This window comes from Ascaphus truei, chromosome 23, assembly GCF_040206685.1.
Source record: "Ascaphus truei isolate aAscTru1 chromosome 23, aAscTru1.hap1, whole genome shotgun sequence".
In the NCBI taxonomy this organism is placed as follows: Eukaryota; Metazoa; Chordata; class Amphibia; order Anura; family Ascaphidae; genus Ascaphus; species Ascaphus truei.
The window spans coordinates 3225519-3252811 of NC_134505.1; the positions used below are offsets into that span (position 1 = coordinate 3225519).

A 27293-nucleotide genomic window follows, 5' to 3' on the forward strand; every position below is an offset into this window, starting at 1 on the left:
ACTGTGGCTTCTGAACCGTGGAGATGATATACTGTAGTGTTCTACTGGTGGTTCCACAGGAATTTCACTGCACAGTGCGCTATATATATACCATTGTTTCATCAGGGGCTTTTAACCCTTTGATTACTAGGATATAGTACACTTAGTACTGCTACATCCCAGTTTACTCACCACAGTTTGCTGTCTGTACCATTTATGGAAGCCCCAACCTACAGGACCTATTTTCTTATTTGGTTCACCATTTACCCCACGTTTGAGTCCCTACACAGTGGATCTCATCATCCTATTTTTGTGCATAGATAGAAGTGGAAAACACTGATATCCGTCTATCCTGTGTATTTTTATTGATCAGTAGCACCTATCACAGTGCTCCCACTATGATCTTCGTGCGTCAATTCTAGTTTCAATACCCAATATTTTAATATACGATATTGTAATTAAAATTGTTTGTAACATTATCACCAATCATTCATATCGGTGGTCGAGTGCCCATACTGGGTTTCTTTCTCGTTTAGTCTAAGAAAAGTAACTGTCAATATTTTCCAAAATACGTTTAACTAGTTTCCACAAAGCAAACGACTAAATCAGGATCCAAGTGGTATTTGGCTTTGTACCATGCATCCCCCGTCTCCCACCCACATTGTCATCAGAATCCTCCGTTCTCCAGAAACACATTACTTCCAAACACATTAATAAACATCCTTTGAATTAAATAATTAAGTGCTTTATGCAGGTGTCTATTCATAGCGCGTTTTACTTCTTCTTTGATGTAGACATGCACTTTTGTACAATTATGAGGTAAATTATCCCCTCTGTTGTGCATCATTGTAACAAAATGGTAAACTGTTGTGTCCCTTAGCCGCCCAGATAGTCTTTGATTTCTGAAGAATCTTCCAAATTGGAAAAAGTGTAATGTCGATATAATTCAACAACCCCTCCCACCCATACTTTCTATAAAAGGAGACCTTTGGATAAGGAGCACTTACACTTCACTTGCTGATCGAGCTGCAGTGTCCTTCCATTTGGATCCACCTTTAGCATCACTATGAGCCACTGCAAACCCCATAAAGCCCATCATGGAGGCTCCCACATGTCCCATCATGGAGGATCCCATCATGGAGGATACGGAGGTAAAGGAATTTCCAGCTCCAAACACTCTTCTTTCGGTCATGGATGTGGCTATGGAAGTGTACATGGTGGCTCTAGTCTTGGAAGCCACTTTAGCAGCTTTGGGGGTAACGGTGGTTCTAAGACTGATGGCCTGTTCGGCATCAATGAGAAGGAAACCATGCAGCTTCTGAATGAACGACTTTCATCTTACCTGGAGAGAGTGAACTCACTGGAGCAGGAAAATGCCCAGCTGGAGAGAAAGATCTGTGAGTGGTATGCAAACAATGCCCCCAGCTCATCCCCTGACTTCAGTCAGTACTACAGTGTTATTCAGGAGCTCCAGTGTCAGGTATATTCAGGTTTATTTTTTGGAAATTAAATCAATGTTGCACTGACTAAAAGACGAATTTGAATTCACTGCCTGGTATGTTTTTTTAGATTGCTGCAGCCACTGTGGAGAATGCAGGGATTGTTCTGCAGATAGACAATGCCCGACTGGCTATAGATGACTTCAGAAATAAGTAAGTGTCATTAATATTATGGAGAAATAATTGAAAGAATGGATGAATAAGATAAGAGGAGTACATCTAAATCTTCACAAAGATGTACAAGGTAGACACGTTTAATGGTTTGTGTTTCCTAGACTGTGTAGCCTTTAAAGTCTTGTTCTTGCTGTCTCACAAGGTATGAGACGGAGGTCAGCCTGAGGAACAATGTTGAGGCCGATGCGAATGGTCTGCGCAGAGTCCTGGAAGGGCTGAACATGGAGAGGTGTGACCTGGAGATGCAAGTTCAAGGCCTCCAGGATGAACTGCAGCAAATGAGGAGTAACCATGAAGAGGTAATGTAATAGAATGGAACTCAAGATGATGGGGTTATGTATGAAACCGTTAATTTTCCTGTATTTGTGCGGGGCAAGAATATTTTTTGCCAGCCTGATGTGAAAGAAAATGACTTATACTACATTTGAAGCATATCTCTGTGATACTGGGGTTAGCCCAAATGCAGGCCTGGCATTTTGAATTGGCAGATACAAAGTCTAATACATCCTCATATACAGTAATCACTCCACAAATTATTCACTTAAAAAATACATTGAAGTACAACATGAAATTGAAGCTACTGCCACCAACATAATAAAGAAATATTCTTCTGCGCAGCTTGATATATAGTCCCCATAATGGCACATTGCTGCCCCTCCTGTTTCTCATCTTCATCTTGTGCCCTTGCAGGAGGTGAACTCTCTCCGCGCTCAGCTGGGCGCCAGAGTCAACGTGGAAGTGAACGCTGCTCCATCTGCGGATTTGAACGGAGCCTTGTCTGAGATCCGAGAGCAATATGAAAACATGATGGAGAGGAACATGAGGGAGGTTGAGAGCATGTTCCTTCAAAGGGTAAACGCATCCCTTTCATTCTACTATTTCAACAGCTCATATCAGATAACGATGAATGTTCTCTAAAACCATCACACTCATCATTCATCGTATGTCTTACAATCTAACGTGGTACCTGAGGCAGAATAAGATATGGTGACTAATCTATGTTGACTACACGAGTACAGGTATAAGAAGCAGAGTTGGAATCAGCAACTCTATGGAAACCCGACATTTACTATTAAGATTAAATAAAAGGTGTGGAATTTGTGTGGCCACATTTCTAAATATATAAGTGAGCTAACTCACAGTGCAACTACTGTATGTCAGATATTATTCCATACGTCTCTTGTCTATATCTATGTTCTTTCAGAGTGAGGAACTGAATCGTCAGGTGGCGTCTGGTTCTGAACAGCTGGTGTCAGTCCAAAGTGAGGTCACCGAGTTGAAGCGCTGTGCGCAGAGCCTGGAGATTGAGCTTCAGAGCCAGCTGAGCATGGTATGTGTTAGCACTCATATTCCTCCATTATTGTGCGGTATCACTGTTTAGGTCTATGCAAAGAACACTGGATAACTACACACATTGGTTTGGAAGAAGAAGCATATACAGTATTATTATGGCATACAGATATACTGTACACTGCAATATATAACATCCCCTTGAAGCCTACATGTACTCTCAGTGGTATACACATATTTACTGCTTAACACACAGACTCTCCTACTCTCCCTGAATCATATATATATTTATCATCTACTATTTCCCTTTCTCCAGCATTGCCTATACTGCTGTATTTAGTAATCAGTACAGGACTGTGCTACTGTGTTAAATAAGGATTTCCACCAATTGCACAATCTCTTATTGCCAGTATGTTCCTCTCTTGCAGAAATCAGCCCTGGAAGGCAGCTTGGCAGAGACACAGGCCGGTTATAGTTCCCAGCTCAGCCAGTTACAGGGCATGATCAACAACGTGGAAGGGCAGCTGGGCCAGATCCGATCTGATCTGGAGAACCAGAACTATGAGTACAGGCTTCTCATGGACCAGAAGACACATCTAGAGATGGAGATTGCCACATACAAACGCCTGCTGGATGGACAGGACATGCAGTATGTAACACAGTGTCCCATAGACCTTAATTATGGAGTGAATTAGACATTTGTGGACGGGGCTTATTTCACCATGAAAGTGCATGGGGAAGTATATATATAAAAACACACTCACATACACACATACACACTTGGGGTTATAATGCATTCCAGTATCAGTACCTATGTAACCCAGAGAGTATTACAGTTATTACATGAGGCCATTTGGGCCACACTCGGAAAGCATGACTCACATCAGGAAATACGTTTTTAAAATTACCTTGTCAAGTGCCTTATTCTTTAAACTAATATAATTAACACAAGCTTATTACTACAAAAGTATATATAGGTTTTGCTTTGCTTTTGGTAATAAATAACCACTCGAAGGTATTAAATCACTGAGGAAAACTTATTAATATTAATAACAGTATGATTGCAATTGCTTAATTTTTCAAGCTCATGTGCTAAAAACCAACCTTGACTATATAAACTTGTGTTTTTCTATACAGCATTCCCCAGTGCCATTCCTCAGGAGGCAGCCATGGTAAGTGCAAAGAGATATTAGCTATAAAACCATCACAGAAATGTTCAAATCACTATATGAAACTCAAAACTGTACTATATGAGATACTTCCAAACGGGACAAAAAGAGGGAAAAGAGAACATTGCAATAACAGTCGTATGTTAAAGTTGCCCAATGATTTATGTGACACATATTCAGATTAGCTTTTTTGCCTTCATACACAAGATAAAAACATCTATTCTGTACATAAATCTCAACTGAATAAAAAGGAGTGACAAGGAAAGGAATTGAGCTGCAATATAAATATAGATGTGTAAAGGTACAAAGTAATATGTAACTGCCATGAACAAAGATCCACATTTACCAAATAAAAAATCTCAATACTTTCAGATTGAGCTTTTTTATTCTGCACCAGTATTACACTAGTTTTGTCCCATAGCTATTTATATACATGAACCCTTTAGTGTCTTAGGAAGATCTCTGAGTAGCATCATTTCACGCTGAGCACTTCCCTATTGTGTTAGAAAGAAGATCATTTCATTGGGCTAAATATGAACCACGTACCTGAGAATTTTTTTCTTTTGGAGTTATAGGCAATTCTCACCCTGGAGATAACGTTTTTATTCTTGAATGATAAACCTTTTATTATTAACTATCTACAAATTGTGATTTCAACAGATTGACTATTTTGCTTCTCCATGGCAGGAAAGTCTCTGAACCCAATTCATTTGAATGTAACTCAGGGGCTTCTGTGCCATGGGTAAGAGGCTTCACCCATATTGGATGGGGTCTTGGGCCTTATTAAATATCTGAAGCATTGTACAATGCATTGATTTGGGAACTGATGCTAGGTCTTTGGAGGAGACATTGTGATTAGGAAACTTTTTGCTCTTAAAAATTCTCCAAAACTGGTTTCACAGAAATGGATTTTGGTTAAAAAAAACATTAAAAAATGTTCTACTACAATGAGCAGATACTATATTTTCCACATGCTAACAGAAAGTACATTGTGATTTGAATGCAGTATGTCTTTCCTTTCCAGGATCTCACCACAGCAACTCCGCTCATCAGAGCACAGAACATGGCCAGAAAGCCAGCTGTTAGACAAATCTGATACTTCTGGGGGAGAAATCAAGGCGTAAAACTACAGAGAAGAAATGACGATGGAGAACGGAATTCTTTACCGAACTCTCCAGAAGTTAATGATTCATTAGTGTCTGTGTTTGAGAAGTCCAAGCTAACCTGTCTTTCTGATCCTTAGCATATGTTCTGTAGGAAAGTAGACCTGTAGGTGACATGGGGCACAGAGAATGGTTTGGGGTTTTAAGCTCAGGTGTATCTCACCTTTTGGGCTGCAGTTTCCCGGCTTGTAAAGGTTTCAGCATTTCCTGTAATGATGCTTCTCGTGCTTCTTAAGGATAGCAATTAAATCTTGCAACATTGTGACTCCTTACAGATATAAGCAAACCAATACAGGAAATATGCTTAATATGAGTAGAGCCATTAGGATAAAGCCACAGAGAGAACGAGGTGAATAGTGACAATGTTACCCACTGGGGGATATATTCTTCCAAAATAAACACCAAGAATGGGTGTTATTTACTATAACCGTAGTCTTAATATATCACGTACTACTGATACATGCCACTGCTATTGGTTACAATGCAGTTGGGCTGTGCCCACAAGCTATCACCTTTCCTATTTTCTGACATGGTACATACAATATTTCACCTCGCATTTAATGCATCTTTTTACTCATTCCTTCAATAAAACTTTTGTTTGTCTCATTGCAAAATACTAAACGGTCTAATGTGTTTCTTAGTGTTATGCTAACTGTCACGTACGTATAGAACACCTGTGCGGACATGACCTGCATACAGGACAAAGGTTAATACACAGCTCACAAGCTGTCCCACTTTTCACCTTTGCAAAGGTCGGTCAAATGAACAATATCTAAACTCAATTTCCCAATATACAACATGTCAACAGCACACAAGTGAGCACGTGACTTAGATATGCAACCCAGGTTAATACACTCGGTTACTCTAGCCAACACATCTTTCTCCTCTGCACAGGTAACATCAATGATTTAATATTAACCCCTTACTGAATTTCAATCCTATCTAAATGCTTCCACCACCCAAGAAATGCAAAGATATTTAATTAATAGATCTTCCAGGGTCTCAGGTCCTTGTTTATTATTGAAAAACCTATACACTTAACACACAAAAATCTGCAGCAAAATATGTCCAAAAATGTAAATACTCTCTCCAGAGCATACAGAAGTTCATTCAGAGCCCAAAGCATTACTTATTAAATGTTTTAATATATATAAAAGTAAAGTGCTTAGATTACAGAAAAAGGATTACAAGGACATACAATCACAGTAAATGCAGGACAAGTTCTTAACATAATAGAATAAAACATAAAACAGAAATCGCTATACAGTACATTACCATATGTCATAGGTTTTCTTCCAGAGAGGTCACTGGCATACTAAGAATGAAAAATCACGTGTTTAGTCCAAAACACACCTCTGTTGAAATCTGATTTGCATAATCCCTTGCTAAGGTTTATGTACTATTGTTCCCCCATTGAAACAACATAAGCCCACCCCTGTCGTAAATCAGCTGCGAGATTGACAGTTTTATGACAGAGTAAAAAAACTTCTACCAAATGACGTTTAAATTTGCCTCGGTATATAACCGCACTCATAACTTCCCTCCTCTAATACTCTGACACATGTGAGCCACATCAATAGATTTAGATGCTCATTATGGACGCAACGAGACTAAGTACGACTGCCTAAATTTGAGTGACAAATAGATTTCTGCCCTTAGCACCTTTTACCCGTGCAGTGTGTAGTCTCATTACATGCCACTCTGTGCTCCGAACACACACATGTAACTCCTAGTATGTACAGGAGATGACGCCTGTGACGGTAGGGCTAGCTGGCATCACAAAACTGGGAGGAAGCCCAGTAAAGTGAAAATTGGATTATGTGCTAATTTCAAAGATCGCAGACTTTAATGTAATTTGCATGGGTACATTTGTATGGATTGTTTGTCTGTGATTTAATCAGCCGAGGTTCCTGTAAAGAATGTGGATTGAAACAAAGGCTGGGAGTGTGGAGGTGTTACAGACATTTGGTAAATGAGAAAGAGTGAACAATCAGGGATGGGGGAGGGCTCTTAGCATGCCCTCTGGCTGTTGTGGTACCAACCTAATCCATGCTCTCACTGTCCAGCAGCCCCTCCCATGTAACGGATAGCCACATAGGGCTATATAAGGGGTGCTGCTGATCAGAGAATCAGATCTACTTTAAGAGAGCAGCTGATAGACTGAGAGACACTCTGGGAAGGAGTGTGGAGATTCCCTCAGAGGACCATCGGAGAGACTGAGAGACACTCTGTGAAGTAGTGTGGAGATTCCCTCAGAGGACCATCTGAGAGACTGAGAGATTCTGTAAAGGAGTTTGGATCTTTACAGTGACCTGCTGGAGATACATGTCAGGGGCTCTGCTGTGTGATCAGCACTCTGATAGCCTGGATGAGAAGCAGACCGGGAAAGCCTTCTTGAAGCAGCCCCCTGCACCTAGCAAGGCTAGAGTCTACTCCCCAGGCCCCCAGTTGGTACTGTATCTTGTTATGAACATCTTTGCTTTGTCTGCTGGCGCGCCAGAATGAACCACATTTTATTCAACAACATTGTCCTGTTTGGTGCTAGTGATCCTGGTGTAAAAGAACTGGTCTCCCATGACAATGTCACATGAAATTCTAATTTTTAATAAAATCCTTCAATGAAAGCATACCCTGTGTGTCACTTCTCTCTGGCATCCACCAGTAATTATTCACAAACGTTTAGTATTCTTTGAGCATGACAGCATCATCTCTGGTTAGCGTTTATGACCTTCTACACACCACATATGTCACCTTGAGTGGGCCATGCGTGACAGGCCCACCCAATGAAATACTCTTTGAAGCCCCGCACAGACCCAGGAAAAGTCTTCACCTGTCATAAACCCAATATATTGTATTTTTAAACCCAAACCATACCTTCGTTAACCCTTGAAGCACCAGAAGGATAAAAAAACATAATATTTCATGATATTATCATAAGAGGAGGTGTGTGTGTGTGTGTGTGTGTGTGTGTGTGTGTGTGTGTGTGTGTGTGTGTGTGTGTGTGTGTGTGTGTGTGTGTGTGTGTGTGTGTGTGTGTGTGTGTAGGTGGGTTGTAATTGTATTTGTGTGTGTGTGTGTTGGGGGGTAATTGAAGTTTGTGGAAACGGATATTGTATTTGTGGAGGGAGGGGGAATTTGTATTTGCGTGGGTGGGAATTGTATTTGTGGGGGGGTGATAATTGTATTAATCATATTGAGCTGAGACCTTCTGTGTTCCTATCTGAATATCAAGGCGCCGATCACTGGGGACCGGTACAGCGCCGTGAGAAGTATTACCTGTGGCTTCTGAACCATGGAGATGATATACTGTAGTGTTCTACTGGTGGTTCCACAGGAATTTCACTGCACAGTGTGCTATATATACACCATTGTTTCATCAGGGGCTTTTAACCCTTTGATTACTAGGATATAGTACACTTAGTACTGCTACATCACAGTTTACTCACCACAGTTTGCTGTCGGTACCATTTATGGAAGCCCCAACCTACATTTTCTTATATGGTTCACCATTTACCCCACGTTTGAGTCCCTACACAGTGGGTCTCATCATCCTATTTTTGTGCATAGATAGAAGTGGAAAACACTGATATCCGTCTATCCTATGTATTTTTCTAGATCAGTAGCACCTATCACAGTGCTCCCACTATGATCTTCGTGCGTCAATTCTAGTTTCAATACCCAATATTTTAATATACGATATTGTAATTAAAATTGTTTGTAACATTATCACCAATCATTCATATCGGTGGTCGAGTGCCCATATTGGGTTTCTTTCTCGTTTAGTCTAAGAAAAGTAACTGTCAATATTTTCCAAAATAGGTTTAACTAGTTTCCACAAAGCAAACGACTAAATCAGGATCCAAGTGGTATTTGGCTTTGTACCATGCATCCCCCGTCTCCCACCCACGTTGTCATCAGAATCCTCCGTTCTCCAGAAACACATTACTTTCAAACACATTAATAAACATCCTTTGAATTAAATAATTAAGTGCTTTATGCAGGTGTTTATTCATAGCGCGTTTTACTTCTTCTTTGATGTAGACATGCACTTTTGTACAATTATGAGGTAAATTATCCCCTCTGTTGTGCATCATTGTAACAAAATGGTAAACTGTTGTGTCCCTTAGCCGCCCAGATAGTCTTTGATTTCTGAAGAATCTTCCAAATTGTCTAGACTTGGAAAAAGTGTAATGTCGAAATAATTCAACAACCCCTCCCACCCATACTTTCTATAAAAGGAGACCTTTGGATAGGGAGCACTTACACTTCACTTGCTGATCAAGCTGCAGTGTCCTTCCATTTGGATCCAACTTTAGCATCACTATGAGCCACTGCAAACCCCATAAAGCCCATCATGGTGGCTCCCACATGTCCCATCATGGAGGATCCCATCATGGAGGTAAAGGAATTTCCAGCTCCAAACACTCTTCTTTCGGTCATGGATGTGGCTATGGAAGTGTACATGGTGGCTCTAGTCTTGGAAGCCACTTTAGCAGCTTTGGGGGTAACGGTGGTTCTAAGAATGATGGCCTGTTCGGCATCAATGAGAAGGAAACCATGCAGCTTCTGAATGACCGACTTTCATCTTACCTGGAGAGAGTGAACTCACTGGAGCAGGAAAATGCCCAGCTGGAGAGACAGATCTGTGAGTGGTATGCAAACAATGCCCCCAGCTCATCCCCTGACTTCAGTCAGTACTACAGTGTTATTCAGGAGCTCCAGTGTCAGGTATATTCAAGTTCATTTTTTGGAAATGAAATCAATGTTGCACTGACTAAAAGACGAATATGTATTCAGTGCCTGGTATGTTTTTTAGATCGCTGCAGCCACTGTGGAGAATGCAGGGATTGTTCTGCAGATAGACAATGCCCGACTGGCTATAGATGACTTCAGAAATAAGTAAGTGTCATGAATATTATGGAGACATAATTGAAAGAATGGATGAATAAGATAAGAGGAGTACATCTAAATCTTCACAAGGATGTACAAGGTAGACACGTTTAATGGTTTGTGTTTCCTGGACTGTGTAGCCTTTAATGTCATTTTCCTGCTAACTCAAAAGGTATGAGACGGAGGTCAGTATGAGGAACAATGTTGAGGCCGATGCGAATGGTCTGCGCAGAGTCCTGGAAGGGCTGAACATGGAGAGGTGTGACCTGGAGATGCAAGTTCAAGGCCTCCAGGATGAACTGCAGCAAATGAGGAGTAACCATGAAGAGGTAATGTAATAGAATGGAACGCAAGAGGATGGGGTTAGGTATGAAACCATTAATATTTCTGTATTTGAACGGGGCAAGAATAGTTTTTGCCAGCCTGATGTAAAAGAAAATGTCTCATTCTACATTTGAAGCATATCTCTGTGATACTGTGGTTAACCCAAATGCAGGCCTGGCGTTTTGAATTGGAAGAAATCAATTGTAATACATCCTCATATACTGTAATCACTCCCCAAATTATTCACTTAAAAAATACATTGACGTACAACATGAAATTGAAACTACTTCCACCTACATAATAAAGAAATATTCTTCTGCGCAGCTTGATATATAGCCCCCATAATGGCACATTGCTGCCCCTCCTGTTTCTCATCTTCATCTTGTGCCCTTGCAGGAGGTGAACTCTCTCCGCGCTCAGCTGGGCGCCAGAGTCAACGTGGAAGTGAACGCTGCTCCATCTGCAGATTTGAACGGAGCCTTGTCTGAGATCCGAGAGCAATATGAAAACATGATGGAGAGGAACATGAGGGAGGTTGAGAGCATGTTCCTTCAAAGGGTAAACGCATCCCTTTCATTCTACTATTTCAACAGCTCATATCAGATAACGATGAATGTTCTCTAAAACCGTCACACTCATCATTCATCGTATGTCTTACAATCTAACGTGGTACCTGAGGCAGAATAAGATATGGTGACTTATCTACTGTATGTTTACTACACGAGTACAGGTATAAGAAGCAGAGTTGGAATCAACAACTCTATGGAAACCTGACATTTACAATTAAGATTAAATAAAAGGTGTGGTATTTGTGTGGCCACATTTCTAAATATATAAGTGAGCTAACTCACAGTGCAACTACTGTATGTCAGATATTATTCCATAAATCTCTTTTCTATTTCTATGTTCTTGCAGAGTGAGGAACTGAATCGTCAGGTGGCGTCCGGTTCTGAGCAGCTGGTGTCAGTCCAAAGTGAAGTCACCGAGTTGAAGCGCTGTGCGCAGAGCCTGGAGATTGAGCTTCAGAGCCAGCTGAGCATGGTATGTGTTAGCACTCATATTCTTCCATTATTGTGTGGTATCACTGTTTAGGTCTATGCAAAGAACACTGGATAACTACACACATTGGTTTGGAATAAGAAGCATATACAGTATTATTATGGCATACAGATATACACTGCATTATATAAAATCCCCTTGAAGCCTACATGTACTCTCAGTGGTATACACATATTTACTGCTTAACACACAGACTCTCCTATTCTCCCTGAATTATATATATTTATCATCTACTATTTCCCTTTCTCCAGCATTGCCTATACTGCTGTATTTAGTAATCAGTACAGGACTGTGCTACTGAGTTAAATAAGGATTTCCCCCAATTGCACAATCTCTTATTGCCAGTATGTTCCTCTCTTGCAGAAATCAGCCCTGGAAGGCAGCTTGGCAGAGACACAGGCCGGTTATAGCTCCCAGCTCAGCCAGTTACAGGGCATGATCAACAACGTGGAAGGGCAGCTGGGCCAGATCCGATCTGATCTGGAGAACCAGAACTATGAGTACAGAGTTCTCATGGACCAGAAGACACACCTGGAGATGGAGATTGCCACATACAAACGCCTGCTGGATGGACAGGACATGCAGTATGTAACACAGTGTCCCATAGACCTTAATTATGGAATGAATTAGACATTTGTGGACGGGGCTTATTTCACCATGAAAGTGCCTGGGGAAGTATATATATAAAAACACACTCACATACACACATACACACTTGGGGTTATAATGCATTCCAGTATCAGTACCTATGTAACCCAGAGAGTATTACAGTTATTACATGAGGCCATTTGGGCCACACTCGGAAAGCATGACTCACATCAGGAAATACGTTTTTAAAATTACCTTGTCAAGTGCCTAATTCTTTAAACTAATATAATTAACACAAGCTTATTACTACAAAAGTATATATAGGTTTTGCTTTGCTTTTGGTAATAAATAACCACTCAAAGGTATAAAATCACTCAGGAAAACTTATTAATATTAATAACAGTATGATTGCAATTGCTTAATTTTTCAAGCTCATGTGCTAAAAACCAACCTTGACTATATAAACTTGTGTTTTTCTATACAGCATTCCCCAGTGCCATTCCTCAGGAGGCAGCCATGGTAAGTGCAAAGAGATATTAGCTATAAAACCATTACATAAATGTTCAAATCACTACTGTATATGAAACTCAAAACTGTTCTATATGAGATACTTCCAAACGGGACAAAAAGAGGGAAAAGAGAACATTGCAATAACAGTCGTATGTTAAAGTTGCCCAATAATTTAAGTGAAACATATTCAGATGAGCTTTTTTGCATTCATAGACAAGATAAAAACATCTATTCTGTACATAAATCTCAACTGAATAAAAAGGAGTGACAAGGAAAGGAATTGAGCTACAATATAAATATAGATGTGTAAGAAGAAATATGGAACTGCCATGAACAAAGAACCACATTTACCAAATAAAAATTCTCAATACTTTCAGATTGAGCTTTTCTATTCTGCACCAGTATTGCACTAGTTTTGTCCCATAGCTATTTAAATACATGAACCCTTTAGTGTCTTAGGAAGATCTCTGAGTAGCATCATTTCACGCTGAGCACTTCCCTATTGTGTTAGAAAGAAGATCATTTCATTGGGCTAAATATGAACCACGTACCTGAGAATTTTTTTCTTTTGGAGTTATAGGCAATTCTCACCCTGGAGATAACGTTTTTATTCTTGAATGATAAACCTTTTATTATTAACTATCTACAAATTGTGATTTCAACAGTTTGACTATTTTGCTTTTCCGTGGCAGGAAAGTCTCTGAACCCAATTCATTTGAATGTAACTCAGGGGCTTCTGTGCCATGGGTAAGAGACTTCACCCATATTGGATGAGGTCTTGGGCCTTATTAAATATCTGAAGAATGTACAATGCATTGATTTGGGAACTGATGCTAGGTCTTTGGAGGAGACATTGTGATTAGGAAACTTTTTGCTCTTAAAAATTCTCCAAAACTGGTTTCACAGAAATGGATTCTAAAAAAATGGATTCAAAAAACATGAAAAAATGTTCTGCTACAATGAGCAGATACTATATTTTCCACATGCTAACACAAAGTACATTGTGATTTGAATGCAGTATGTCTTTCCTTTCCAGGATCTCACCACAGCAACTCCGCTCATCAGAGCACAGAACATGGCCAGAAAGCCAGCTGTTAGACAAATCTGATACTTCTGGGGGAGAAATCAAGGTGTAAAACTACAGAGAAGAAACGGCGATGGAGAAGGGAATTCTTTGCCGAACTCTCCAGAAGTTAATGATTCATTAGTGTCTGTGTTTGAGAAGTCCAAGCTAACCTGTCTTTCAGATCCTTAGCATATGTTCTGTAGGAAAGTAGACCTGTAGGTGATATGGGGCACAGAGAATGGTTTGGGGTTTTAAGCTCAGGTGTATCTCCCCTTTTGGTCTGCAGTTTCCCAGCTTGCAAAGGTTTCAGCATTTCCTGTAATGATGCTCCTCGTGCTTTTTAAGGATTACATTGAAATCTTACAACATTGTGACACCTTACAGATATAAGCAAACCAATACAGGAAATATGCTTAATATGAGTAGAGCCATTAGGATAAAGCCACAGAGAGAACGAGGTGAATAGTGACAATGTTACCCACTGGGGGATATATTCTTCCAAAATAAACACCAAGAATGGGTGTTATTTACTATAACCGTAGTCTTAAAATATCACGTACTACTGATACATGCCACTGCTATTGGTTACAATGCAGTTGGGCTGTGCCCACAAGCCATCACCTTTCCTATTTTCTGACATGGTACATACAATATTTCACCTCGCATTTAATGCATCTTTTTACTCATTCCTACAATAAAACTTTTGTTTGTCTCATTGCAAAATACTAAACGGTCTAATGTGTTTCTTAGTGTTATGCTAACTGTCACATACGTACAGCACACCTGTGAGCACGTGACCTGCATACAGGACAAAGGTTAATATACAGCTCACAAGCTGTCCCACTTTTCACCTTTGCAAAGGTCGGTCAAATGAACAATATCTCAACTCAATTTCCCAATATACAACATGTCACTAACAGCACACAAGTGAGCACGTGACTTAGATATGCAACCCAGGTTAATACACTCGGTTACTCTAGCCAACACATCTTTCTCCTCTGCACAGGTAATGTCAATGATTTAATATTAACCCCTTACTGAATTTCAATCCTATCTAAATGCTTCCACCACCCAAGAAATGCAAAGATATTTAATTAATAGATCTTCCAGGGTCTCAGGTCCTTGTTTATTATTGAAAAACCTATACACTTAACACACAAAAATCTGCAGCAAAATATGTCCAAAAATGTAAATACTCTCTCCAGAGCATACAGAAGTTCATTCAGAGCCCAAAGCATCACTTATGAAATGTTTTAATATATATAAAAGTAAAGTGCTTAGATTACAGAAAAAGGATTACAAGGACATACAATCACAGTAAATGCAGGACAAGTTCTTAACATAATAGGATAAAACATAAAACAGAAATCGCTATACAGTACATTACCATATGTCATAGGTTTTCTCCCAGAGAGGTCACTGGCATACTAAGAATGAAAAATCACGTGTTTAGTCCAAAACACACCTCTGTTGAAATCTGATTTGCATAATCCCTTGCTAAGGTTTATGTACTATTGTTCCCCCATTGAAACAACATAAGCCCACCCCTGTCGTAAATCAGCTGCGAGATTGACAGTTTTATGACAGAGTAAAAAAACTTCTACCAAATGACGTTTAAATTTGCCTCGGTATATAACCGCACTCATAACTTCCCTCCTCTAATACTCTGACACATGCGAGCCACATCAATAGATTCAGATGCTCATTATGGACGCAACGAGACTAAGTACGACTGCCTAAATTTGAGTGACAAATGGATATCTGCCCTTAGCACCTTTTACCCGTGCAGTGTGTAGTCTCATTACATGCCACTCTGTGCTCCGAACACACACATGTAACTCCTAGTATGTACAGGAGATGACGTCTGTGACGGTAGGGCTAGCTGGCATCACAAAACTGGGAGGAAGCCCAGTAAAGTGTAAATTGGATTATGTGCTAATTTCAAAGATCGCAGACATTAATATAATTTGCATGGGTACATTTGTATGGATTGTTTGTCTGTGATTTAATCAGCTGAGGTTCCTTTAAAGAATGTGGATTGAAACAAAGGCTGGGAGTGTGGAGGTGTTACAGACATTTGGTGAGTGAGAAAGAGTGAACAATCAGGGATGGGGAAGGGCTCTTAGCATGCCCTCTGGCTGTTGTGGTACCAACCTAATTCATGCTCTCACTGTCCAGCAGCCCCTCCCATGTAACGGATAGCCACAGAGGGCTATATAAGGGGTGCTGCTGATCAGAGAATCAGATCTACTTTAAGAGAGCAGCTGATAGACTGAGAGACACTCTGGGAAGGAGTGTGGAGATTCCCTCAGAGGACCATCTGAGAGACTGAGAGACACTCTGTGAAGTAGTGTGGAGATTCCTTCAGAGGAGCATCTGAGAGACTGAGAGATTCTGTAAAGGAGTTTGGATCTTTACAGTGACCTGCTGGAGATACATGTCATGGGCTCTGCTGTGTGATCAGCACTCTGATAGCCTGGATGAGAAGCAGACCGGGAAAGCCTTCTTGAAGCAGCCCCCTGCACCTAGCAAGGCTAGAGTCTACTCCCCAGGCCCCCAGTTGGTACTGTATCTTGTTATGAACATCTTTGCTTTGTATGCTGGCGTGCTAGTGATCTTGGTGTAAAAGAACTGGTCTCCCATGACAATGTCACATGAAATTCTAATTTTTAATAAAGTCCTTCAATGAAAGCATACCCTGTGTGTCACCTCTCTCTGGCATCCACCAGTAATTATTCACAAACGTTTAAATTTCTTTGAGCATGACAGCATCATCTCTGGTTAGCGTTTATGACCTTCTACACACCACATATGTCACCTTGAGTGGGCCATGCGTGACAAGCCCACCCAATGAAATACTCTTTGAAGCCCCGCACAGACCCAGGAAAAGTTTTCACCTGTCATAAACCCAATATATTGTATTTTTAAACCCAAACCATACCTTTGTTAACCCTTGAAGCACCAGAAGGATAAAAAAAAAAACATAATATTTCATGATATTATCATAAGAGGGGGTTATTGTGTGTGTGTGTGTGTGTGTGTGTGTGTGTGTGTGTGTGTGTGTGTGTGTGTGTGTGTGTGTGTAGGTGGGTTGTAATTGTATTTGTGTGTGTGTTGGTGGGTAATTGAAGTTTGTGGAAAGGGATATTGTATTTGTGGAGGGAGGGGGAATTTGTATTTGCATGGGTGGGAATTGTATTTGTGGGGGGGTGATAATTGTATTAATCATATTGAGCTGAGACCTTCTGTGTTCCTATCTGATTATCAAGGGGCCGATCACTGGGGACTGGTACAGCGCCGTGAGAAGTATTACCTGTGGCTTCTGAACCATGGAGATGATATACTGTAGTGTTCTACTGGTGGTTCCACAGGAATTTCACTGCACAGTGCGCTATATATATACCATTGTTTCATCAGGGGCTTTTAACCCTTTGATTACTAAGATATAGTACACTTAGTACTGCTACATCCCAGTTTACTCACCACAGTTTGCTGTCTGTACCATTTATGGAAGCCCCAACCTACAGGACCTATTTTCTTATTTGGTTCACCATTTACCCCACGTTTGAGTCCCTACACAGTGGATCTCATCATCCTATTTTTGTGCATAGATAGAAGTGGAAAACACTGATATCCGTCTATCCTGTGTATTTTTATTGATCAGTAGCACCTATCACAGTGCTCCCACTATGATCTTCGTGCGTCAATTCTAGTTTCAATACCCAATAATTTAATATACGATATTGTAATTAAAATTGTTTGTAACATTATCACCAATCATTCATATCGGTGGTCGAGTGCCCATACTGGGTTTCTTTCTCGTTTAGTCTAAGAAAAGTAACTGTCAATATTTTCCAAAATACGTTTAACTAGTTTCCACAAAGCAAACGACTAAATCAGGATCCAAGTGGTATTTGGCTTCGTACCATGCATCCCCCGTCTCCCACCCACATTGTCATCAGAATCCTCCGTTCTCCAGAAACACATTACTTCCAAACACATTAATAAACATCCTTTGAATTAAATAATTAAGTGCTTTATGCAGGTGTCTATTCATAGCGCGTTTTACTTCTTCTTTGATGTAGACATGCACTTTTGTACAATTATGAGGTAAATTATCCCCTCTGTTGTGCATCATTGTAACAAAATGGTAAACTGTTGTGTCCCTTAGCCGCCCAGATAGTCTTTGATTTCTGAAGAATCTTCCAAATTGGAAAAAGTGTAATGTCGATATAATTCAACAACCCCTCCCACCCATACTTTCTATAAAAGGAGACCTTTGGATAAGGAGCACTTACACTTCACTTGCTGATCGAGCTGCAGTGTCCTTCCATTTGGATCCACCTTTAGCATCACTATGAGCCACTGCAAACCCCATAAAGCCCATCATGGAGGCTCCCACATGTCCCATCATGGAGGATCCCATCATGGAGGATACGGAGGTAAAGGAATTTCCAGCTCCAAACACTCTTCTTTCGGTCATGGATGTGGCTATGGAAGTGTACATGGTGGCTCTAGTCTTGGAAGCCACTTTAGCAACTTTGGGGGTAACGGTGGTTCTAAGACTGATGGCCTGTTCGGCATCAATGAGAAGGAAACCATGCAGCTTCTGAATGAACGACTTTCATCTTACCTGGAGAGAGTGAACTCACTGGAGCAGGAAAATGCCAGCTGGAGAGAAAGATCTGTGAGTGGTATGCAAACAATGCCCCCAGCTCATCCCCTGACTTCAGTCAGTACTACAGTGTTATTCAGGAGCTCCAGTGTCAGGTATATTCAGGTTTATTTTTTGGAAATTAAATCAATGTTGCACTGACTAAAAGACGAATTTGAATTCACTGCCTGGTATGTTTTTTTAGATTGCTGCAGCCACTGTGGAGAATGCAGGGATTGTTCTGCAGATAGACAATGCCCGACTGGCTATAGATGACTTCAGAAATAAGTAAGTGTCATTAATATTATGGAGAAATAATTGAAAGAATGGATGAATAAGATAAGAGGAGTACATCTAAATCTTCACAAAGATGTACAAGGTAGACACGTTTAATGGTTTGTGTTTCCTAGACTGTGTAGCCTTTAAAGTCTTGTTCTTGCTGTCTCACAAGGTATGAGACGGAGGTCAGCCTGAGGAACAATGTTGAGGCCGATGCGAATGGTCTGCGCAGAGTCCTGGAAGGGCTGAACATGGAGAGGTGTGACCTGGAGATGCAAGTTCAAGGCCTCCAGGATGAACTGCAGCAAATGAGGAGTAACCATGAAGAGGTAATGTAATAGAATGGAACTCAAGATGATGGGGTTATGTATGAAACCGTTAATTTTCCTGTATTTGTGCGGGGCAAGAATATTTTTTGCCAGCCTGATGTGAAAGAAAATGACTTATACTACATTTGAAGCATATCTCTGTGATACTGGGGTTAGCCCAAATGCAGGCCTGGCATTTTGAATTGGCAGATACAAAGTCTAATACATCCTCATATACAGTAATCACTCCACAAATTATTCACTTAAAAAATACATTGAAGTACAACATGAAATTGAAGCTACTGCCACCAACATAATAAAGAAATATTCTTCTGCGCAGCTTGATATATAGTCCCCATAATGGCACATTGCTGCCCCTCCTGTTTCTCATCTTCATCTTGTGCCCTTGCAGGAGGTGAACTCTCTCCGCGCTCAGCTGGGCGCCAGAGTCAACGTGGAAGTGAACGCTGCTCCATCTGCGGATTTGAACGGAGCCTTGTCTGAGATCCGAGAGCAATATGAAAACATGATGGAGAGGAACATGAGGGAGGTTGAGAGCATGTTCCTTCAAAGGGTAAACGCATCCCTTTCATTCTACTATTTCAACAGCTCATATCAGATAACGATGAATGTTCTCTAAAACCATCACACTCATCATTCATCGTATGTCTTACAATCTAACGTGGTACCTGAGGCAGAATAAGATATGGTGACTAATCTATGTTGACTACACGAGTACAGGTATAAGAAGCAGAGTTGGAATCAGCAACTCTATGGAAACCCGACATTTACTATTAAGATTAAATAAAAGGTGTGGAATTTGTGTGGCCACATTTCTAAATATATAAGTGAGCTAACTCACAGTGCAACTACTGTATGTCAGATATTATTCCATACGTCTCTTGTCTATTTCTATGTTCTTTCAGAGTGAGGAACTGAATCGTCAGGTGGCGTCTGGTTCTGAACAGCTGGTGTCAGTCCAAAGTGAGGTCACCGAGTTGAAGCGCTGTGCGCAGAGCCTGGAGATTGAGCTTCAGAGCCAGCTGAGCATGGTATGTGTTAGCACTCATATTCCTCCATTATTGTGCGGTATCACTGTTTAGGTCTATGCAAAGAACACTGGATACCTACACACATTGGTTTGGAAGAAGAAGCATATACAGTATTATTATGGCATACAGATATACTGTACACTGCAATATATAACATCCCCTTGAAGCCTACATGTACTCTCAGTGGTATACACATATTTACTGCTTAACACACAGACTCTCCTACTCTCCCTGAATCATATATATATTTATCATCTACTATTTCCCTTTCTCAGCATTGCCTATACTGCTGTATTTAGTAATCAGTACAGGACTGTGCTACTGTGTTAAATAAGGATTTCCCCCAATTGCACAATCTCTTATTGCCAGTATGTTCCTCTCTTGCAGAAATCAGCCCTGGAAGGCAGCTTGGCAGAGACACAGGCCGGTTATAGCTCCCAGCTCAGCCAGTTACAGGGCATGATCAACAACGTGGAAGGGCAGCTGGGCCAGATCCGATCTGATCTGGAGAACCAGAACTATGAGTACAGGCTTCTCATGGACCAGAAGACACATCTAGAGATGGAGATTGCCACATACAAACGCCTGCTGGATGGACAGGACATGCAGTATGTAACACAGTGTCCCATAGACCTTAATTATGGAATGAATTAGACATTTGAGGACTGGGCTTATTTCACCATGAAAGTGCATGGGGAAGTATATATATATATATATATATATATATATATATGCAAATATAGCTGTATGCTCATCTGCATGTCTTAGGCAGGTCTGCAACCCCGCCTTTCCCCATTATCACCCAGCATACAGCACTTCCACTGCAGCAAGGGATTCTGGGAAATGACATGCAAATGAGCACACAGTGTCACTTTTTGCCTCAATAACCATTTTTAACATGGTTCCCTATAGGCTTAAGCTTGCTGCATGGTCACAGCTTTGAGCACAGCCAGGGTTAAGGTGCATACCCAGAAAACCACCCACAGACAGCTGTTTCGACCTTGATGGGTCTCATCAGTGTGGGGTTGATTTTACTGGGATGCAAGAGAGGCTTATGGGATAGGCCAAACCATAATACTGAGTTAAGTTATGGTGAGTAAAAAAAGTGACAAAAACCCTCCACAGGAAAGCAAATATGCAAATATAGCTGTATGCTCATCTGCATGTCTTAGGCAGGTCTGCAACCCCGCCTTTCCCCATTATCACCCAGCATACAGCACTTCCACTGCAGCAAGGGATTCTGGGAAATGACATGCAAATGAGCACACAGTGTCACTTTTTGCCTCAATAACCATTTTTAACATGGTTCCCTATAGGCTTAAGCTTGCTGCATGGTCACAGCTTTGAGCACAGCCAGGGTTAAGGTGCATACCCAGAAAACCACCCACAGACAGCTGTTTCGACCTTGATGGGTCTCATCAGTGTGGGGTTGATTTTACTGGGATGCAAGAGAGGCTTATGGGATAGGCCAAACCATAATACTGAGTTAAGTTATGGTGAGTAAAAAAAGTGACAAAAACCCTCCACAGGAAAGCAAATATGCAAATATAGCTGTATGCTCATCTGCATGTCTTAGGCAGGTCTGCAACCCCGCCTTTCCCCATTATCACCCAGCATACAGCACTTCCACTGCAGCAAGGGATTCTGGGAAATGACATGCAAATGAGCACACAGTGTCACTTTTTGCCTCAATAACCATTTTTAACATGGTTCCCTATAGGCTTAAGCTTGCTGCATGGTCACAGCTTGGTCACATATATATATATATATATATATAGTGTTTTCAATGGTATTAAATCACTCAGGAAAACTCATTAATATTAATAACAGTATGATTGCATTTGCTTAATTTTTCAAGCTCATGTGCTTAAAACCAACCTTCACTATATAAACTTTTATTTTTCTATACAGCATTCCCCAGTGCCATTCCTCGGGAGGCAGCCATGGTAAGTGCAAAGAGATATTAGCTATAAAACCATCACAGAAATGTTCAAACCACTATATGAAAGCAACAACTCAAAACTGTTCTATATGAGATACTTCCAAACGGGACAAAAAGAGGGAAAAGAGAACATTGCAATAACAGTCGTATGTTAAAGTTGCCCAATGATTTATGGGAAACATAATCAGATGAGTTTTTTTTAATTCATAGACAAGATAAAAACATCTATTCTGCAAAATAAATCTCAACTGAATAAAAAGGAGTGCCAATGAAAGGAATTCAGCTACAATATAAATATAAGAAAAATATATTAGACAGCACACAAAGTATGTATAAAGGGAAAAGCTGGTGGTGCAAAAGGGAACCGAGAGGACCCTATTTCCTCCCAAATAATCTAAATGACAGTAAAATGTTCCCAGCACTCGTATAGAGAAGAAAATGGTAAATGGATCAGCCAAAGGAAAATGTTAATGATACACGTATGATGCACACAATGGTTAACAAAGGACCAAAAAGAGCACTGTGTGCTAGGGAAGGGAAAAAGACAGGGAAGGGGGGGAGAGACATGGTGGGGGGAGGGAGAGGAAACACCGGGGGTTTAAAAGTCCAGGGCAGGGGGGGCGACGTTTCGGGGTATGGAAACCCCTTCTTCATTCTCGTTCCCAGGAAGACCGTAGTTACCTGGTACTTCCCTCAACCCTGTGACTGAATCCCTGACATGCACAGTAACAGACTATCACTGAATATCTGTGCTGAATGTGGTTGGGCTGTGAGACAAAAGACTAAATCTAGATGGTAATAAACAACTATGTTGAAGCTATGTGTGTAGCAGGGGAACTAGCTGGCAAAGGAGGGCTCTAAAGGGTTAATGACCCATGGATGCAAACCTATAGGAGAGATACATAATCAAAGCCATTGAAACACAAAAGGGAATAAACAACATCACTGGCCCCTCTGTCAGGAAAAAACACATACTTTAAGTCCAGCAAGTGCAGGGAGCCACGGGAGTGTCCTAAAGCGTGTAGCCATGTAGCCGCAAGTACCTCGTAGTGCAGTCAGTCCAGCACTGAACGAGGAGCGGCGCCTGCATCCCTTAAGGCAGCGCGGCCCAATGACCTTACTCCTAGCAGGGCAGGAACGCGTCTCCCAGTGTTCAGACTGACAGCACCGCGAAGTGTAGTCCGCGCATGCGCACAAACGCAAAGTCAGAGCCGTCCGATCCAGGAGGCGAAGCTGACCATATACAGCGTCAGAGGAGATTTTGCAGCCGCAGGAAGAAAGTAATTGCATTTATTTTAGTGCGTGAATATCTAGGTTGTACAATTATCAAAGGTAATTGCACCAGGACTGATCCACAGGGAACACGTTGTAAGGACTCCTAAGAATGATGCAGTATACTATATTTCCCACATGCTAGCACAAAGTACATTGTGATTTGAATGCAGTATGTCTTTCCTTTCCAGGATCTCACCACAGCAATTCAGGTCACCAATCCACAGAACATGGCCAGAAAGCCAGCTGTTAGAAAAATCTGATACTTCTGGGGGAGAAATCAAGGTGTAAAACTACAGAGAAGAAACGACAATGGAGAACGGAATTCTTCGCCGAAATCTCCAGAAGTTATTGATTCATTAGTGTCTGTGTTTGAGAAGTCCAAGCTAACCTGTCTTTCTGATCCTTAGCATATGTTCTGTAGGAAAGTAGACCTGTAGGTGACATGGGACACAGAGAATGGTTTGGGGTGTTTGAGCTCAGGTGTATCTCACCTTTTGGTCTGCAGTTTCCCAGCTTGTAAAGGTTTCAGCATTTCCTGTAATGATGCTCCTCGTGCTTTTTAAGGATTGCATTTAAATCTTGCAACATTGTGACTCCTTACAGATATAAGCAAACCAATACAGGAAATATAGTTAATATGAGTAGGGCCATTAGGATAAAGCCACAGAGAGAACGAGGTGAATAGTGACAATGTTACCCACTGGGGGATATATTCTTCCAAAATAAACACCAAGAATGGGTGTTGTTTACTATAACAGAAGCCTTAATATATCACGTACTACTGATACATGCCACTGCTATTGGATACAATGCAGATGGGCTGTGCCCACAAGCTATCACCTTTCCTATTTTGTGACGTTGTACATACAGTATTTCACCTCGCATGTAATGCATCTTTATACTCATTCCTTCAATAAAACTTTTGTTTGTCTCATTGCAAAATACTATACTGTCTAATGTGTTTAGTGCTATGCTAACTCTCACATACGTACGGCACACCTGTGAGCACGTGACCTGCATACAGGACAAGGGTTAATACAGAGCTCGCAAGCTGTCTCACTTCTCAGCTTTGCAAAGGTCTGTCAAATGAACAATATCTCAACTCAATCTGTCCCAATATACCACCTGCTACGAACAGATATGCAACCCGGGTTAATACACACGGTTACTCTAGCCAACACACCTTTCTCCTCTGAACAGGTAATGTCAATGATTTAATATTAACCCATTACTGAATGGCAATCATATCTAAATGCTTCCACCACCCAAGAAATGCAAAGATATTTAATTAATAGATCTTCCAGGGTCTCAGGTCCTTGTTTATTATTGAAAAAACTAGACACTTAACACACAAAAATCTGCAGCAAAATATGTCCAAAAATGTAAATACTCTCTCCAGAGCGTACAGAAGTTCATTCAGAGCCCAAAGCATCACTTATTAAATGTTTTAATCTATATAAAAGTTAAGTGCTTAGATTACAGAAAAAAGATTACAAGGACATACAATCACAGTAAATGCAGGACAGGTTCTTAAAATAATAGGATAAAACATAAAACAGAAATCGCTATACAGTACATTACCATATGTCATAGGTTTTCTCCCAGAGAGGTCACTGGCATACTAAGAATGAAAAATCACGTGTTTAGTTATTCTGGAAGCCAGAGGGTCACATGGGGATGACTTAGCTCAGATAGTGCCAACTCGCCCTCTTTCTTAAGCACGACAAGATCTGTTTCTTTTCTTAGTTTTATTGAGGGAAAACAGGATAAGGTACAGTCTCTTGTGTAGAGGTGTAGGTGTCTCTGTGTGTGCTCAGTATTCAAGGGAGGTGAAAAGATACTTCTTCATCACCATTACAGGGATTACAGCAGGGTACTCACAAGTCCAGGGGAAATGGTGGAAAGAAGGTGGTGATACATACTGGGTAATAAAATGGTCTGGGGACAAACCATCTGTGGGCAGAACAGAGGGGGAGAAAGCAGACCATCCCATTTGTGAGGAAAGCTGGGGCTGCCATGACAACTCACAGGAGTGTCTGGGGAAGCTGCAACATGTAACAGAAATGTTGCATCTTAATGCAGCATACTGCTGGGAAGAGGGGAACTGGCACTGTGTTTGTGTGCAGAACCAAACACATACAGCTGCCACTAAGCAGGCTGACAAGCAGGGCTGCAAGGACAAGGGGGGCGGGGGGGTGAGACAGAAGTGCAGACAGGGGTATTCCTGTTCCATGACATTAGTCCAAAACACACCTCTGTTGAAATCTGATTTGTATAATCCCTTGCTAAGGTTTATGTACTATTGTTCCCCCATTGAAACAACATAATCCCACCCCTGTCGCAAATCAGCTGCGAGATTGACAGTTTTATGACAGAGTAAAAAACTCCTAACAAATGACGTTTAAATTTGCCTCGGTATATAACCGCACTCATAACTTCCCTCCTCTAAAACTCTGACACATGTGAGCCACATCAATAGATTCAGATGCTCATTATAGACGCAACGAGACTAAGTATGACTGCCTAAATTTGAGTGACAAATGGATATCTGCCCTTAGGACCTCTTACCCATGCAGTGTGTAGTCGCATTACATGCTACTCTGTGCTCCAAACACACACATGTAACTCCTAGTATGTACAGTAGATGACGTCTGTGATGGTAGGGCTAGCTGGCATCACAAAATTGGGAGTAAGCCCAGTAAAGTGTAAATTGGATTATGTGCTCATTTCTAAGATAGCAGTCTTTAATGTGATTTGCATGAGTACATTTGTATGGATTGTTTGTCTGTGATTTAATCAGCCGAGGTTCCTGCAAAGAATGTGGGTTGAAAGACTGGGAGCGTGGAGGTGTTACATTTGGTGAGTGAGAAAGAGTGAACAATCAGGGATGGGGATGGGCTCTAAGCAAGCCCTCTGGCTGTTGTGGTACCAATCTAATCCATGCTCTGATTGTCCAGCAGCCCGTCCCATGTTACGGATAGCCACAGGGGGCTATATAAGTGGTGCTGCTGATCAGAGAATCAGCTCTACCTTCAGAGAGCATCTGAGAGACTGAGAGACACTCTAGGAGGGAGTGTGGAGATTCCCTCAGAGGACCATCTGAGAGACTGAGAGACACTCTGGGAAGGAGTGTGGGGATTCCCTCAGAGGACTATCTGAGAGACTGAGAGACACTCTGGGAAGGAGTGTGGAGATTCCCTCAGAGGACCATCTGAGAGACTGAGAGACACTATGGGAAGGAGTGTGGAGATTCCCTCAGAGGACCATCTGAGAGACTGAGAGACACTATGGGAAGGAGTGTGGAGATTCCCTCAGAGGACTATCTGAGAGACAGAAAGACTGAGAGACATTCTGTAAAAGAGTTTGGATCTTCACAGTGACCAGCTGGAGATACATGTCAGGGGCTCTGCTGTGTCATCAGCCCTCTGATATCCTGGACGAGAAGCGGACAGGGCAAGTCTTCTTCAAACAGCCTCTGCGAATAGCGAGGCTAGAGTCTACTCCTCAGGACCCTAGTTGGTATAGTATCTTGTTTTGAACATCTTTTTTCTGTCTGCTGGTGTGCCAGAATAAACCCCATTTTACTCAACAACTTTGTCCTGTCTGGTGCTAGTGGTTTCGTTGTAAAAGAACTGGTCTCCCGTGATAACGTCACATGATATTCTCATTTTTAATAAAGTCCTTCAATGAAAGCATACCCTTTGTGACACCTCTCTCTGGCATCCACCAGTAATTATTCACAAACGTTTAGATTTCTTTGACCATGACAGCATCATCTCTGGTTAGCGTTTATGACCTTCTACACACTACATATGTCACCTTGAGTGGGCCATGCGTGACAGGCCCCCCCAATGAAATACTCTTTGGAGCCCCGCACAGACCCAGGAAAAGTCTTCATCTGTCATCCAAGTGGTATTTGGCTTTGTACAGTACCATGCATCTCCCGTCTCCCACCCACATTGTCATCAGAATCCTCCGTTCTCAAGAAACACATGACTTCCAAACACATTAATAAACATCCTTTGAATTAAATAATTAAGTGCATTATGCCGGTGTTTATTCACAGCGCGTG

The 27293-nt window shown here is 41.3% G+C and overlaps 3 protein-coding genes across 4 annotated transcripts; all 3 read left to right on the forward strand.

The window, feature by feature from the left end:
- The first annotated feature begins 1000 nt into the window (after positions 1–1000).
- On the forward strand, positions 1001–5510 carry LOC142473081 (keratin, type I cytoskeletal 19-like). The gene is made up of 8 exons (XM_075580241.1): positions 1001–1459; positions 1549–1631; positions 1795–1951; positions 2343–2504; positions 2857–2982; positions 3371–3591; positions 4080–4114; positions 5136–5510. Exons 1-8 carry the CDS (start codon positions 1046–1048, stop codon positions 5195–5197), a joined length of 1260 nt encoding a protein of 419 aa, XP_075436356.1. The 5' UTR covers positions 1001–1045; the 3' UTR covers positions 5198–5510.
- Positions 5511–9556: 4046 nt separating this feature from the next.
- LOC142473083 (keratin, type I cytoskeletal 42-like) lies at positions 9557–24165 on the forward strand. 2 transcript variants are annotated; one of them, XR_012789978.1, is made up of 9 exons: positions 9557–10002; positions 10091–10173; positions 10337–10493; positions 10885–11046; positions 11404–11529; positions 11911–12131; positions 12620–12654; positions 13682–13972; positions 23702–24165. XR_012789978.1 is itself a non-coding variant. In XM_075580243.1 (8 exons), the coding sequence occupies exons 1-8, from the start codon at positions 9598–9600 to the stop codon at positions 13741–13743; spliced, it is 1251 nt and encodes a 416-aa protein (XP_075436358.1). In that variant the 5' UTR covers positions 9557–9597; the 3' UTR covers positions 13744–14350. The 2 variants fall into 2 exon arrangements, 1 of the variants encoding a protein (XP_075436358.1); XM_075580243.1 differs by lacking the exon at positions 23702–24165 and having other exon boundaries at positions 13682–14350.
- On the forward strand, positions 18026–24165 carry LOC142473082 (keratin, type I cytoskeletal 19-like). Its single transcript, XM_075580242.1, is given in 9 exon segments — positions 18026–18378; positions 18381–18481; positions 18571–18653; positions 18817–18973; positions 19365–19526; positions 19879–20004; positions 20392–20612; positions 21916–21950; positions 23410–24165. Coding segments are annotated over 9 exon segments (1257 nt in total). The 5' UTR covers positions 18026–18068; the 3' UTR covers positions 23472–24165.
- Positions 24166–27293: the final 3128 nt, after the last annotated feature.